This window comes from Anomaloglossus baeobatrachus, chromosome 2 (assembly GCF_048569485.1).
Source record: "Anomaloglossus baeobatrachus isolate aAnoBae1 chromosome 2, aAnoBae1.hap1, whole genome shotgun sequence".
NCBI lineage: Eukaryota > Metazoa > Chordata > Amphibia > Anura > Aromobatidae > Anomaloglossus > Anomaloglossus baeobatrachus.
The window spans coordinates 676323011-676340139 of record NC_134354.1 but is presented as its reverse complement, the minus strand read 5'-3'; the positions used below and the strand labels follow the sequence as shown (position 1 = coordinate 676340139).

The window sequence follows — 17129 nt, the reverse complement described above, 5'->3', positions numbered from 1 at the left end:
TCATGTTCATGCGCCAATCAGTAACTATAATTCAATGATCGGGAAATTTACTGATAGGCGCATGATTTAATTGAGAACACCATTTGTCAGACACTCCTATGTCTATAATGGATCTTTATAATTTCCTATCTGGTGAGCCATCAGACCAATTTCTGCTGTACATGTGTATCGTTATGGATTATTTATACACAGTTTCACTTTATATTATTATGCATTATGTATGAAATTAGATATTTGATGTGATACTATGTATATATATATATATATATATATATATATACATACACACTACAGTTCAAAAGTTTAGGATCACTTAGATATTTCCTTATTTTTTAAAGGAAAGCACATTTTTTTTCAATGAAGCTAACATTTAATTAAATTAAACAGAAATACACTCTATACATTGTTAATGTGGTAAATGACTATTCTAGCTTCAAATGACTGGTTTTGAATGCAAAATCTACATAGGTGTATAGAGGCTCATTTCCAACAACCACTACTCCTTTGTTTTAATGGTACATTGTGTTTACTAACTGTGTTAGAATGCTAATAGATGTTTAGAAATCCCTTGAAAACATTTGTGCAAGTGTGTTAGCACAGCTGAAAACACTTTTGCTGATTAGAGAAGCTATAAAACTGACGTTCCTTTGAGCTAGTTGAGGATATGGGACATTACATTTGTTGGTTTCATTAAACTCTCAAAATGGCCAGAAAAAGAGAAAACTTTCATGTGAAACTCTACAGTCTATTCTTGTTCTTAGAAATAAAGGATATTCCATGTGAGAGATTGACAAGAAACTGAAGATTTCCTACAACGGTGTGTACTACTCCCTTCAGAGGAGAGCACAAACAGGCTCTAACCAGAGTAAAAAGAGAAGTGAGAGTCCCCACTGCACAATTGAGCAACAAGACAAGTACATTAGTCTCTAGTTTGAGAAATCGACGCCTCACAGGTCCTCATCTGGCAGCTTCATTAAATAGTACCAACAAAATGCCAGTGTCAACTTCTACAGTGAAGAGGCGACTGCGGGATGCTGGCCTTCAGGGAAAAGTGGCAAAGAAAAAGCCATATCTGAGACTGACTAATAAAAGGAAAAGATTAATATGAGCAAAAGAACACAGACATTGGGCAGAGAAAGATTGGAAAAAAGTGTTATGGATAGACGAATCGAAGTTTGAGTTGTTTGGATCACACAGAAGAACATTTGTGAGATGCAGAACAACTGAAAAGATTCTGGAAGAGTGCCTGATGCCATCTGTCAAGCATGGTGGAGGTAATGTGATGGTCTGGGGTTGCTTTGGTTCTGGTAAAGTGGGAGATTTATATAAGGTAAAAGGGATTTTGAATAAGGAAGGCTTTCACTCCATTTTGCAATGCTATGCCATACACTGTGGACAGCGCTTGATTGGAGCCTATTTCATCCTACAACAGGACAATGACCCAAAGCACACCTCCAAATTATGCATGAACTATTTAGGGAAGAAGAAGGCAGCTGGTATTCTATCTGTAATGGAGTGGCCAGCCCAGTCACCAGATCTCAACCCTATTGAGCTGTTGTGGGAGCAGCTTGACCGTATGGTATGCAAAAAGTGCCCATCAAGCCAATCCAACTTGTGTGAGGCGCTTCTGTAAGCATGGGGTGAAATATCTCCAGGTTACCTCATCAAATTAACAGCTAGAATGCCAAAGGTCTGCAAAGCTGGAATTGCTGCAAAGGGAGCATTCTTTGACGAAAGCAAAGTTTGAAGGAGAAAATTTTTATTTCAAGTAAAAATCGTCATTCGCAACCTAGTCAATGTCTGGCCTATATTTTCTATTCATCATGCAACTCACTTGATAAATAAAAGTACGATTTTTCATGGAAAAGACAAAATTGTCTGGGTGACCCCAAACTTTTGAACTGTAGTGTATATATATGCTGCTGTGATACCATAATGGGATCAATAAAGTGTATTGTATCGTATCGTATCATATATAGTATGTGAGGTGTAATGATTCATTATCATACTGTGTGGCAGATGACTGTAGACAAATGAGATTGGTGACACTCATGTTCAAATGTCCATGGTCCTGATCCGGTCCTGCTTCCGTTGTGAGTTGTGCATCTTGCATATACTGCCCTCTAGGTGGCAATGCAAGTTACTACAAGTACTAGAGAAGAGGAGTCTTTCTTACCATTGGTCCTTGCATAACACCCATCTGTGCACCTCCGGCTTTCTCATCAAATCCTCCTGTCATCTGAGCAGAAAAGCTCTGTGGAAACAGAGAATGTTAGTAGAATATCATTACATATTGAGATACGAAAAGCAATGTATCATTATAAAATCTAAAGTATTTAACCTATATTTTCAATAAGATAATCTTAAGGTCAAGTTTTGTCCATAAATTAATGTCTTCCAGTTAATTACGCACATATTTCACAATTCACTTTACTATGGAAAGCTGACATATATTTTTTATTATTCTAGTTTTATTATCCAAAAGATTGTAAACTTGTTTCCATATTTTTCTTGTTGTTTAGCAAAACTTTCTAAATTGAGATACTGAAAACTAACTAGAAATTGGATGGAAAATGTTTCTTACAAAACTAAAATCTGTGCTTCACATGCGACTCTTTATATATTATTGCATAATGTAATACTATATAACATTTATTAATTATATACAACATGGGATCATTATTAGAATACTTGCTTATTGGTTATTGTTATGTATATTGGATTGATGGCTGTAATATTAGGCAGAACCAACTGATCACAAATTCTCTCACGACCATTACTAAAGTGAGAAAATGGACCATTGATAGGCAATATTTGGGAGCTTTATTTCTTTTACTCACTTACACAACACCATTAATTCCACAGCGTTTTACGGACGTCATCACTATCCCCTTTTTGAGCACACAATACTAAATTTAGTATGTCATTAGAGTGTGGGAGGAAACTGGAGGAAACCCAGCAAACACAAGGAGGACATACAAAATCCTTGCAGATGTTGTCCTTGCTGAAAATGAATTCCAGGACCCCAAAAGTTGCAAAGCAATAGTGCTAACCACTGAGCCACAATGCTGGCTTGGATGAGCTACCAACGAAGCTGAGGCGAAACGTGCGTCGAGGTGTAGGGCAGTGCAGTCTCGGGGGGTTTTATGGCTGCTACTGGTGGGTTATAAAGACATTGTTCCTCATATTTTCATTGTCCACCAATGACTTCATATATTTACCTACATCATCCTTATAGTGAGTTCTCTATTTGAGGCTCCCATGTAGTTGTTTTGCTCTAATACTAACTGTTTCTTTATTGATAATGGTCCATAGATGTTTTCTTAATATATTATATATGATTTGCATCCTTGCATATTGGGCCATATATTTATTTACTTATATGGGACATCTGTGCAATATTTAGTATGTATGAATTTCTCTGAGTATATTATATTATGCAAATTTGGGTGAAAATCTCACTGTTTTTGATGTATTTTTTCTCCTTTCATGATCTTGTGACTTCATTGTGATCCCACTGTCCTGTTTTTCTATTGTGTGTTTTTATGGCACTCTGTGTATTTTGTGTGATTTTTGCGTCTACATATACAATCGTGCACCAAGAGCACGATTCGTGTCGAGAAACAAAAAGGAAAGAGGACACTGCCTCATTGATTAACACTGGTGCAAATGCGATCCAAAGTTTTATCGGATCGCACTCGCACATGAAAATCGCAAGTGGAAAAGAGCCCTATGGATTACGCTATCTGAATACTGAGTACTTTTCCAGTATTCGCCACGAATAACAAATCTAATGCAAGTCACTGGGGAATCCGTGCATTTTTCTTGAAGATTTCCCAGAAAAATTCTGGGGTTCCCCAATGACTTGCACTAGGTTGGTTATTTGTGACGAATACTGGAAAAGTACTTGGTATTCAGATAGCGTAATCTGAACCCGAATATTTCACTATTCGCCCATCTCTAGTTATCTATAATAACAATGTTTGCTCTGCAATGTAAATGTTAAATCACATTGCAATTTAGTAAAAAAAAATCTGCTCTTCAAGTTGAGATCTTGACTCCCCCCCTGTTTTGTCATATACATGCTTTCCCACATAACTTACTGTCTAGAGAAGCTGAAAACTGTGCACACTACATACAGTACTAGCTGCATGCTCAGAGGGCAATGAACGTTAGGCCGCATGCACATATTCAGTATTTGGTCGGTTTTTACCTCAGTATTTGTAAGACAAAACCAGGAGTGGAGCAATTAGTGGAAAATAGAAACACAGGCACCACTTCTGTATTGATTACATAGTCCGGGTTTTGGCTTACAAATCCTGAGGTAAAAAACTCACCAAATACTCAACATGCGATTGCGGCCTAGGGGTATGTCCACATGACATCTTTTTAAGATGGATTCCACCTAGAGATCGCCTGAAAAAGCGCCACAAAACAATAACAAAAAGGGAGCATAATGCACAGCAATGTTAAAATGACATTACTGTGCACTTGTTCAGTCTTTTACTACTTTAGGGTTTTCTTTTAAAAGTAGCAAAAAAGGTCATCCATCCGGTGGCTTCTATTAGGAAGCCAGTCATTAATTCTAATATAAATTATGGAAAAACAACGCCAGTGGCAGAGCCGCCTCGAAGACAACGGCAAAGTCGTCAGCAAGTCCATCTCAAGAAAGGGACTGCAAGCTTTTTCTTAGGCCTCTGCCACACTCACGTGAAATTCACGCACGTGCCGAGAGACACGTATTTTCCCTGCGTGTTGCGTGCAGGTAAGTACGTGTCTCTGGTACGTGCGTGACACGTGTGTCCTACGTGTGCTATCCGCGATAGCACACGTAGAATCGGTAATTATTATACTCACCTGGTCCTTCCTGCTGTCTGCGCTGCTGTCCGTGGTGCTGATCCTCGGTCTCCAGCCCTCCCGTCTCCCCGCTGCTGCTGCTGCCAGGCAGTGAAGTGAATATTCAATGAGAATAATGAGCAGCGGTCGGCAGCAAGAGGCAGCAGCGGCAGAGACAGGAGGGCTGGAGAAGGTGAGTTAATGTTTTTTTTTTTTTTCACTGACGTGTGTTTTCTCCGGCGCGTGTCACACGGGACCGCATCCACACTACACCCGTGTGGTATGGGTGCGGGCCGTGTGACACCCGTGCTGCGGGAGAAATCACTGACATGTCAGCGCTTTGAAAAACGCACACACGTACAAACGCACACGGACACACGTTCCGTGTGGTTTTACGTGTGTGTGCCTGCTACAATAGGGTAGCATTTGTTAACGTGTCTCCGTGCCGCCGGTACGTGTAAAAAATGACAAACACGTGCCGGCAGCACGGATGTGTGTCGCAGGCCTTAAAGTGGGTTCACCCAGGAAAACATTGGTGCATGTACCAGCATGTTAATAGGTCATGTGCACATATCCTATCTTGTCCATACAGGAAGCTGTATATACGGCCATTTTCAGATGTGAATCTGGCCATATAGAATTGGCCACTAAAATCTCAGCCTAATGAACACATTTCTCATTAAAGGCAATCTGTCACCAGGTTTTTGCCACCTAATCTGAAAGCAGCATAACGTAGGGGCAGAGATGCTGATTCCAGCGATGTATCACTTAGGCCGGTTTCACACATCTGGCTTTTCACCGGTTTGCTGGATTCGGCGCACGCCAGTACAGTGTATACAGTACAATGGCAGCGTCGCAACTTCCGGGTCACATGCTCCGGTCACATGACAGCATGTGACCGGCGCTTGTCGTGCTACCATTGTACTGTATACACTGTACTGGAGTGCACCGAATCCGTCAAACCGGCAAAAAGCCGGATGTGTGAAACTAGCCTTACTGGGATGCTTAGTGTAGTTTTGATAAAATCACTGATTATAAGTAGTAGATTATCATTAGGGGGCTACTTGGTGTGCTGCAGGTAGTCCAACATATTCATGAGCTCTGTATAACTGCTAGATCTGGAGCAGAGAAAACATTGATTTTATCAAAATGATAGCAAACAGCTCAGTAAGTGACACATTGCTGGAATCAGGGTCTCTGTCCCTACATTATGCTGCTCTCAGATGGGGGAGCGAAAACCTGGTGACAGATTCCCATTAAATTTCTATAATGAGCATCTAGTACAATCAAAACTGATGAAGAACCAGGTAAACCCCCATATAATATTATTTTAAAAAGCACATTCAAAAGTTTGAGTCAAAGGCGGGTAACTGGACTACTACAAGGACTGGAAGGCCTTCCATATGATGAGAGGCTGAAAAAGTTAGATTTGTTTAGTTTAGAAAAAGATGTTTCAGAGGAGATCTCATTTATATGTATAAATACATGTGTGGTCAATATAAAGGACTGGCACCGGACTTATTCCTTCCAAAGACAATACTAAGAACCAGGGAGCACTCACTGCGAGTGGAAGAAAAATGATTCCGGCAGCTAAATAGGAAAGGGTTCTTTACAGTTAGAGCAGTCAGACTGTGGAATGCCCTACCACAAGAGGTAGTAATGGCAGATACTATAACAGCTTTTAAAAATGGGCTGAATGGTTTCCTCAGTATACACAACATTGTCGGGAATAAATGACTTACCGTATTTTTCGGACCATAAGACGCACTTTTTTTCCCCCAAATGTTGGGGGAAAGTTGGGGGTGCGTCTTATGGTCTGACTATAGGGCTGCGGCTGGGAATGAGGGTGCTGCGGGTCATCGGGGGCACGAGCAGGCAGCAGCAGCGCCTGCTCGTGACCACGTGGGCCCGCTCATTACATATGCACGCCCATCCTCCCGCCCATCTCTCAGCGCTGAAGCCGGCACTGACAGGTGGGCGGGAGGACGAGCAGGGACGCGCGCATAGTAAAGAGCCGGCCGCATGATCACCCCTGGCAATTACAGCCTGGAGTGATCATGTGCGGCTGTATTCACTGCCCCCCGCGCGTCATTACCAGCGCGGGGTGCAGTGAATCAGTACACTCACCCGTCCCCGTGTGTGGAGCCGCCCCCCTGCTGCACGCGATGACTTCCTGTCTGTGCCGGTCAGCTGATCTGTGCCGGTCAGCTGATCTGTGCCGGTCAGGTCAGCTGATCGGCACAGACAGGAAGACATCGCGATGTTGCAGGGGAACGGCTCCACACACACAGATCAGCGTGCCAGAGAGGAAGATGTGATCGGTGCTGCAGGGAGTGAGGAAAAGGTGAGTATAAACGTTTATTTTTTTCTCTGTGCTATAGGATACAGGCCATATACCAGGATGGTATATGAGCACGATGGGAGTATATGAGCAGGCAGGATGGGGGGGCATGTAAACAGGCTGGATGGGGGGGCATGTGAACAGGCTGGATGGGGGGGCATGTGAACAGGCTGGATGGGGGGGCATGTGAACAGGCTGGATGGGGGGGCATGTGAACAGGCTGGATGGGGGGGCATGTGAACAGGCTGGATGGGGGGGCATGTGAACAGGCTGGATGGGGGGGGCATGTGAACAGGCTGGATGGGGGGGCATGTGAACAGGCTGGATGGGGGGGGCATGTGAACAGGCTGGATGGGGGGGCATGTGAACAGGCTGGATGGGGGGGCATGTGAACAGGCTGGATGGGGGGGCATGTGAACAGGCTGGATGGGGGGGCATGTGAACAGGCTGGATGGGGGGGCATGTGAACAGGCTGGATGGGGGGGCATGTGAACAGGCTGGATGGGGGGGCATGTGAACAGGCTGGATGGGGGGGCATGTGAACAGGCTGGATGGGGGGGGCATGTGAACAGGCTGGATGGGGGGGCATGTGAACAGGCTGGATGGGGGGGCATGTGAACAGGCTGGATGGGGGGGCATGTGAACAGGCTGGATGGGGGGGCATGTGAACAGGCTGGATGGGGGGGGCATGTGAACAGGCTGGATGGGGGGGGCATGTGAACAGGCTGGATGGGGGGGCATGTGAACAGGCTGGATGGGGGGGGCATGTGAACAGGCTGGATGGGGGGGGGCATGTGAACAGGCTGGATGGGGGGGGCATGTGAACAGGCTGGATGGGGGGGGGCATGTGAACAGGCTGGATGGGGGGGGGTATGTGAACAGGATGGATGGGGGGGTTTATAGCAGGATCATATACAAGGCAGGAGGATCATTACCAGGATGGGGTACCTTAGGAGAGAATTTGGGGACATTACCCCCATAACAGTGTCAGCAGCAGATCCTCGCCCTATAACAGTGTGTCATGACCACATTTTTTGCTTAAAGTTTTATTTTCCCATTTTCCTCCTCTAAAACCAGGGTGCGTCTTATAGTCCGGTGCGTCTTATAGTCCGAAAAATACGGTAATGACAAAATATAGAATTGGTGGAGGAAGGTTGAACTAGATGGACCTAGGTCTTTTTTCAACCTATGTAACTATGTAATGTTTCTGTATTTATAAAGTATTCCATATTAGTTAGGTTTTTTGACGGTTTTGGTGGTATCCAGAATATATACAGCCTTGTTCATATATGATAAGGTAGAAAATATATGGCTCAATCTGTAATACTTAAACGTTGATAAATGTCAGGAGAAAAGAGTTTAAAAAAACGCGCTGCTGAACAAAAGTCAGAAGAGCGATCATTGAAGATCAGGAGATTTCATTATTCTACGCGTTTTGGAGTAAATACTACTCCTTCTTCAGGATCCAAAATCATCAATGTACATGTAATACTGAAAACCAATAAAACTATCCCTATGCAATGACACTGTGTTCAATATGTAATATATTGAGGAGGTAATGTCACTGCTGATCGTGGAAAGAACATTGGGATATAAAAACCACATAGATTTTGGGTATTTTCTTGTGTTCGGTACAATAAAGAAGCATAAATCATTGTGTGTGTAATATAAACTGTGATTAAGGGTTATTAAACCGATCTTGATCAGCTTTAAAAAATTATTCTAATTGGTCTTTTTTTATATACAACATCCAGAAAAAAATGATTTTATAACCTAAAGTGCTGATATATGGCATTTAATATTATTGTGTCGGCCCAGCACAGAGATCAGTTGTGACGGCCACAATGGCGGTATAATAGAGAAGATACATGTGAGGGGGTCTAGTCCAGTAAAGTATATCCAAAGACGGTTGTTGGCTGAATTTCACTCTTTTGTCGTATTATTATAGACTGGATTTATTATAATGTTTATATACTATTGATCTACAGTATATTCTATATGTAAAGGAATTGTGTTTGTTAGGGATTTTAAGGTAAAGGGTTAAGTAGGATCAGTCTTTGAGGTCATTTGTGACAGGGGGGGATATAAGTGTTTTTGTGTAGGATTACAGCGTGGCATTTTATTTAAGAATCTGTGTAATTGTCTCTTTATTGCAGATTGTAGACAGATTTCTATTATATCTTCAATATCATCATGATGAAAAAAATGTCACGTTACAAATATTGCGCAAAAACTAAAAAATAAGAAGTCCTTATCTGTTTCTTTAAATATGGATGCTTGTTTTTACTTTGCAGCATAGCTGGATGTGCTCAGGTTGTACCCCAGGGATAGTGTGAGGGCACCTCGTTTGCATGTCTCTGATGTTGGACAATCATCTACTTGTACAGTGTCCAGAAAAATAGGGGAAAAAAAAACTTTCTGGGCAGAGAAGATATTTTGTGTCAGAGGAATGCAAACAAACTGAAGGATTACAAAGAGTGACTGTGTACGGGGTACGTGGTAACAGTGGAGCCTTTCAATGCTGTCAGCTTCATTTAGAGATGTAGAGCAAATGTGCTGAGTGGATGTGAGCCTGGGATGTGAACTTTACAGACCGGTGACAAAGGTTGGGCGTCAGTGCTGAGCCTACTTACTCCGCCAAGGCCATGGAGTCCGGGAGGTCCAGGTGGGCCAGGGGGTCCTGGGTTTCCAGGAGTACCGGGTTCGCCATCTCTTCCACGGGGTCCCTGTGCACCCTAAAATGAAGACATGATGGGTACATTACTTACTTAGTATTCCAAAATGGACACATTGATTTCGAATGATACAAGATAGTCTCTAAATAGACAAGGTGGACACATTATCTGCCAGATTCAAACAATGGAAACTTTCAAGGTATATAAAGTGGAACATTTCCCAGTCATATAGTGAATACAGTAGGAGGCATTCATTGGGATGGGGTAGTAACAAAATATTAGGCATTTACTTTTATTGACTAAATTATCATTGGATCGACCATTTTTACGTGTTGGATGGTTTCAGCACTTTTGGTCTTCTACATATATATACCGGGATCTACTTGCAGTTTCCTGCGTTACTTTTTACTCACTTCATTGCTTATTTTCACCATTTATGATTTATATATACTCTAACTATAGTTCAATGCAATAAATCGAAGAGAAGAGGCGTGCGCACTATATTATTTTTCTCAGGTGAAGGTGTACAGGTGAGGTTCCCAATATACAAACTTTATGACTATAGTTCAATGCAAAACATTTTTTTACCATATTTCACACTTACTTTCTCGCCATTATCTCCACGATCACCTCTTAATCCTTGTTCACCAGAAGGTCCCTGATAAAGACCAGTCACTAGATTAATATCACTCTGATTCAAGTATTTGGTATTACACTTAAAGAATAAATTGATTATTTGTAATAGATATTCTATACCTGTGGTCCGGGTGGTCCTCTTGGTCCTAGTAGCTATTGAATACAAATTTGTAGAGAACACAATATTATGCTTTGTAAATTGAGCAAATATTCTAAATCTACATATATAGTAAATCTAATCTTGCCATAAGCTCTGAGATAAAATACTCAGTGGCTTAAAGGGGTCTTCCAATTTCCATGTTCCAATTTCATTATGTATTACGTGTAATAAAAAAATTAGCAAATATCTTCAGTTAGAAATATAGTATAGGTTTTCTAATATAATCATGTCTCTTACCTCATGTGCAGGGCATTGCAGCTTAGGTATCCATGGTTACAACCACGAGCAACTAACTGACTAACTTTCACTATATGAGTGGACGTAACCATGGATAACTAAGCAGTAATGAGGTACATGAGGTAAGAGACATGGCTATAAGTTAGAAATGTAGTATAGGTTTTCTGATATAACCATGTCGCTTGCCTCTTGTGCAGGGCATTGCAGGACTTTAGGCATTCATGGTTATGACCACTAGCAACTAAGTGTCACTATTTGCGTGGTTGTAACCATAGATACGTAAGGTCTTGTAATGCCCTGCACATGAGGTAATAACTATACTACATTTCTAATTGGATGTATTTGCTAATATTATTATTATTCCACCTACTGTATATTGGGATAAGATCATGGAGATGGGAATAACCCCTTAACTTGTATTCCTTGGTAGAATGAGCATAAAACCTAAACTGATGATAGATAGATAGATAGATAGATAGATAGATAGATAGATAGATAGATAGATAGATAGATAATGGATAGATAATGGATAGATAATGGATAGATAAATAGATATGAGATTTATGGATAGATGGATAGATAGATAGATAGATAGATAGATAGATAGATAGATATGGGATAGATAGAGCGATAGATGGATAAAAAGATAGACAGACATTAGTTGGATGGATAGATATATAGATAGATAGATAGATAGATAGATAGATATGAGATGGATGGCTAGATAGATAGATATGGGAAGGGAGGGATAGATAGATAGATAGAAAGGTAGGTAGGTAGATAGATAGATATATATGGGAAGGGATAGATAGATAGATAGATAGATAGATAGATAGTTGGATAGATAGATAGATAGATATGGAATAGATAGATAGATAGATAGATAGATATGGAATAGATAGATAGATAGATAGATATGGGAAGGGATAGATAGATAGTTGGATAGATAGACACAGATAGATGATAGATAGTTAGATAGATAAATAGATAGATGATAGTTAGATATATACGGTAGATAAATAGATAAATAGATAGATGGATAGATTGAGGGATAGATAGATAGATATGGAAGAGATAGATATGTGATAGATAGATATGTGATAGATAGATAGAAAAATGAAAAATAGATAAAAATAAAATAATATACTTACATCTAAAATATCACCAGGTTCGCCTTTCTGACCCTAAAGAAAAAAAAATACTTTAAAGTTCCTTGATGCCATCTTTATATGTTATGCAGTGGCAATGTAATGTGAGCTTTATATTGATATGTTGAGTTCCTATCTGACTATTCATACATGTGTTGATGACCTTCTATATATATGAATACTTACTATGATGTCACTATTATACTAGCCATATATAATACTTAGAGTGGATATGAGGAAAATCAGTAATAGACTTTCTATGTTGCTGGTAGCAGGTGTCATAAATGTTAGGTTTTGTACATTAATATTCTTTGTAGTCCTACTCAATGATGTATATAGTTATTCTCATAAAAAATTGTATTACCTTTCGTCCACTGTGCCCTATTTATTGGATGAAAGTTAAAGAAAAAAAGGGTTAGATGTCAGCTGGAAGAAATTCAATGGATGATTTAGTGACATAAAAAAAAACCAAAACATAAAATACACAAAACGGACTATAAATGTACGTAGACCATAGAACAGGCAAACACAAGACACTTTAAGGCCTTCTTCCCATGAAGAAGTTATGTGTTAAGTCATGATATAGAACGTCCCCTAGATCTGATTGGCTCATTTGTCTCAGGCGGATCCATTACAAGACGGCACAATCCTACCGCCAGCATCCTGGGTGTAAGATCTTACATATCTGGGAGATCGGCTCTTGGTTGGGAAGATGGTTAGCAAATGTTAAAGAATGTTCTACTTAAGTAGTAAAAATAGATGGAGCTAAAATAAACAATTAGTTACAGGAAAACGTAATTATGGACAAGGATTAGAAGACATTAATGATGGCTGCACATAGCACTGCAAATCTCGCAGCCCGCCTGATACCACTGAGGATGAACCTCATTGGCCACAAGAGCTTGCAATCAAGCAGGAACACTGTTTACAATTGCATTGCTAATAATGCAGGACCGGTCGTTAAAAAGGGAACCTGTTATAACTTCTGCCTCTTTGAGTGTAAAATGATTGGAGCATGAACAGGTTAATATGGGTCTTATATTTAGAGACGCACGTGGTCTGATCAGCAGGAGCTTCCAAATTGACTGCCAAACAAAACCACAGGAGCTTAGACCTGTGGCTTCAACTCAAGGCAGAAAAAGGCCACAGAGCCGCTCCTTCTTGTGATGTCTGTAATTCAGCTATATCAAGGCTTTGATCTCATGTCTATAGTAAGACATAGTAGGATATGTTATATACTTTCTTCACTTGGGATATATATATATATATATATATATATATATATATTGCGCATATATGGTAAAGGCAGAAATATGAACAGGAGGCGCCCTTTCTAACTCCAGCAGGGACCTATGGTTGCCCAATGTGTTAGGGAATGGGATGTTAGCCATAGGTTTGCACAAGTAATTTATTTATGAAACACAAATAAATAAATTACGACCACTGGTGGTGGAGGACTGCTCGGTTGGGCAAATGGGGCAACACTCTCCAAAGGGGATTTCAGCATTGGGGCAGTCTTTATTTTCCTCGCAGATTATCTCGTCGCACAGAATAGTCCCAGTGTCACAGACACAGATTTGGCAGGGTTCTGGTTTCCACACATCTTTGTCACTATATCTCTGCCCATCCTGTACGCAGCTCCCTGCATCCACTGTGCCGGAAGGTAGTAAGTATAAGCGAAGGAAGAGGAAGCAAAAATAAAAAAAATGCAAAAACGTCAAACAATATTCATATACAAATGTCATATATTGCAACGAGGTCGGGTACACAAATATATATACATGGCTGATTATGTATATATACGTATATGACATATGGGGAGCCAGATTTTTATATTTTTGTTGACAAAATAGCTTTATTTTAGTATAAATATTTTCTATTTCTCTTGGTATATTAGTAGTAGAGAAGTCATTGTAATGGCAGATGCAATATTAAATATTACCAGACGGGGGCAGTGTTGAGTCAGACAGATGAAGGTGATCTAAGTTCAGAAAATAAAGGGGCTGCTTGGGGTAAGAGGGAGGAGATTGCCCTAGTGCAAAGGTGTCTGGCTTGAGATATAGGAAGTTGTAATATAATGTTACTGAACTATGGCGGCTTGTTATTATCTGCAGGTTTCTCTAGAGTCGATTCAAATTGGTGTCCATAGAAATCTTTTGTCAATTATATATATAGATAAATATATAAATATATATATATTTATTTAAAAAGGATACTCCACACCACCACACAATAAAAAATGTGGGTGTAGGTTGGTAGCCATATACCCCACATTGCACAACTCGGGAGCAATAGTTGAAGGAGAAACTGTTTCTCCTTCAAATATATATATATATATATATATATATATATATATATATATATATATATATATATATATATATATTTCTTTTTGTTTAAGCTGCAATTAACACATTCTGTATACATGAGGTCAGTATAGCACATATACATATGTGTGGATGGATGATCAGGTCAATAAAATGTGAGGAAATCTGTAATCCTGCGGAAATGTGATGTGTATTTGTATAACTGATATTAAAAGCAAATAAAATAAGTATAAACAGGATAATATGACATGGGGGCACATCATGAGCCCACTGCTGCTTATGATCTGTGCACCATTATGCTCAGGCTCACTCCCTTTGGGTGCCATGCCTAGGCTTGGGTAGCCCACAGGACCCTGTATGAATGGGCCTTTCTGTAAAATACACAGAGGCTTCAATTCACATTTCACTGTCAGGGGCCAGTTTAAATAAATATGGGCAGCATTTCAACTCCATCTGGAAACCATTGCTGCCAATCCTCATAGTGCAAATAAACGATTACAATAGTCTATTGGGGTCTTCAAATCAGACCACACTGTATTGACATATCTTAAAGGCTCATCCACATACACATAAAATATAGCATGGAGAATTTTTTTTTCTAAGTTAGATTTCCCTAATCAGTGTTAGCATGACCTCTTTCATTTAACTATTTGATTTAGCGAAGTTTGAACCCAAAGGGTTAAAAATGCTCCAACCATCTAGAAGGCCAATATACCAATTCTATGCAATTCTACAAAGTAAGTCATTTCTTCTAACAACATTTTATCTATGTACAGTTTACTGGAAAATATTGAATATTTCTATCTGGCTACTTCAAAATTTCATGCACATATTTCCCCTTTTTTTTGCAGATGTCAGTTACAGAAAAAGACACTTTCTTTAAGGAATGGAAGAATGATTCCAACAGAAAAAATGGCAAAAAGTCAAAGGAACATGCCTTTTCCATACTAGCAGTGCAATGGATTTACAATCTGTAGTATGCAAAGACTTAAAAGGCTCGTAAAGGATTTTTTTTTGTACCATTGGGGACCTGCCCAAGCAAGTTAAGAAATTTCTGCTAAGAAATAAAGCTTCAAGCTTTTTTTTCTAGAAGAATTGCCCAGTCTGCGTATTAGCCAGGTGTTTTCTCATATATTCCGTATATTTTTTTGCCAGTTTTAACAATATCGCTTATATTTTTGCTACAAATTATAATTCAGCATTGTCTTGATACAATAGAATAATAATAGAATAATAATAATAATAATAATAATAATAATAATAATAATAATAAATCTTTAGAATATTCTGTTTACACAATAGAATGTCACATACTAAGCAATGTATCAAGGTGTGAATTCTATTTTGTGGGAAGTTTCTCTGGCATGAAACAATGGCTTAGTAAAACTATTTTAAGGATCTTTTGGAATGAAATGTGTCTCTCAGGAATGCCTTTCAAGGGTCACACGGCCTCTTAAGGGAAAGTTCCCATTTTTTGTGATCCTTAAATACTATGAGAGATCAGTTACTGAAAAGCTGGCAGCTTTTTTGTCTTCTGTGCTTAGTACTAACACCTTGCATACCAACTATGTCAGGTTGATAGGATATCGCCTATGGTTTAAAATATTATTTTGGGAATTACTAGTTAAGCAATTCCCCCACATAGTCTTTAAAGTGGTATCATTTCATTTTTTAGGCTTCTACTATCAATCAAGGTTAATATTAGCAGCCTTCATTGGAAGCACAAGAATTTCACTGTCCAGCAAGGTATCATTAAGTCTCAACTATTGCTATTTCAGCTGCTTCTCTTAATATTTGAGGATTTAGGGGTTTTTTTCCAAGAACTAAGTGATTTATATCAAAAGCACCACAATAATCCAAAACTGCTACTTAGACCCATGTATTGGGAAATGATTGCATATTTATACAGCACCATTAATGATCTGCGCTGCATGTGCCAAGTAAAGAAGTCTGGATGTTGTCTAGTAAAGATGCAATAACCTTGAGATTGCATTTACACACTGTAACCATTTACACTTGATGAAGCCTTGAGCTATAATGTACAAACTCACAGATTTACAGGTGAGATTAGATTAACCCTCAACCTACTGGATGAAATGTGTCAATACATGGCAAAGCTGCACTGAACTTGCCTTGCAAGTGCAATATAAGGGAAATACAAGTCTACAGGAAATAAAATAATAATTTAAAAATATAAAAAAATAATAAAATTAAAAGTTGGTCACTTACGGATGTCTTCTTGGCATCTTACAACTGCTAATAATATCACTTGTATGGCTGCGAACAGCACTAGTGTCCTTGAATCCACAAAGTTAAACATGTCTAAATGTTAGACATGCAAAAGCTTTGTGGGAAGAAATGAAGAAGAGAAGGGGAGGAGAGGAGGCTGACTGTCCCCAAAAGTTATCTTGTCTTCATGCAGCCGATTTCTTGGGAAAAGAAGGAGAATCCAGTACCAGGCCCCAGCAGAAACTTAGTACTATCTGCTCTGGGCCAAGGTACTGAAATTATAGTCCTGACTGCCTTGAAGACAACGTATATGCCCACATCTTAGTCCTCCCCTGCCCCCAGCAGTGCTGAAATCCGAGCCCCTCCACTCCTCTCTGCCCTCTCCCAATCCCACCAGACCCCTCCTTCTCATGCAGGGTCCCTTCTCTAGACTTGCCACACTCTGTCCCCCTATCTCCCTCCCCTCTGAGTGTCTCAGCCTCCCCTTCCCTGTGTCCTGCCTCCCCCATCACCTACACTCTTTCATTCCTCTGTCAAGGA

The 17129-nt window shown here is 39.9% G+C and overlaps 1 protein-coding gene across 2 annotated transcripts in view; it reads right to left on the bottom strand.

Annotated features, from left to right (window-relative positions):
- The window catches only part of COL2A1 (collagen type II alpha 1 chain), an 88665-nt gene extending 71743 nt beyond the window's left edge, over positions 1-16922 (bottom strand). The window contains exons 1-8 of one of the 2 annotated variants that reach the window (XM_075337152.1): positions 16590-16922; positions 13475-13684; positions 12398-12414; positions 12037-12069; positions 10609-10641; positions 10457-10510; positions 9811-9912; positions 2177-2254 (exon numbers count right to left, since the gene is read on the bottom strand). In XM_075337152.1, the coding sequence (XP_075193267.1) occupies positions 2177-2254; positions 9811-9912; positions 10457-10510; positions 10609-10641; positions 12037-12069; positions 12398-12414; positions 13475-13684; positions 16590-16680 (618 nt within the window). In that variant the 5' untranslated portion in view covers positions 16681-16922. The remainder of the gene's footprint in view (positions 1-2176; positions 2255-9810; positions 9913-10456; positions 10511-10608; positions 10642-12036; positions 12070-12397; positions 12415-13474; positions 13685-16589) is intronic. The other variant, XM_075337153.1, reaches the window with a different exon arrangement.
- Between the last annotated feature and the right edge of the window lie 207 nt (positions 16923-17129).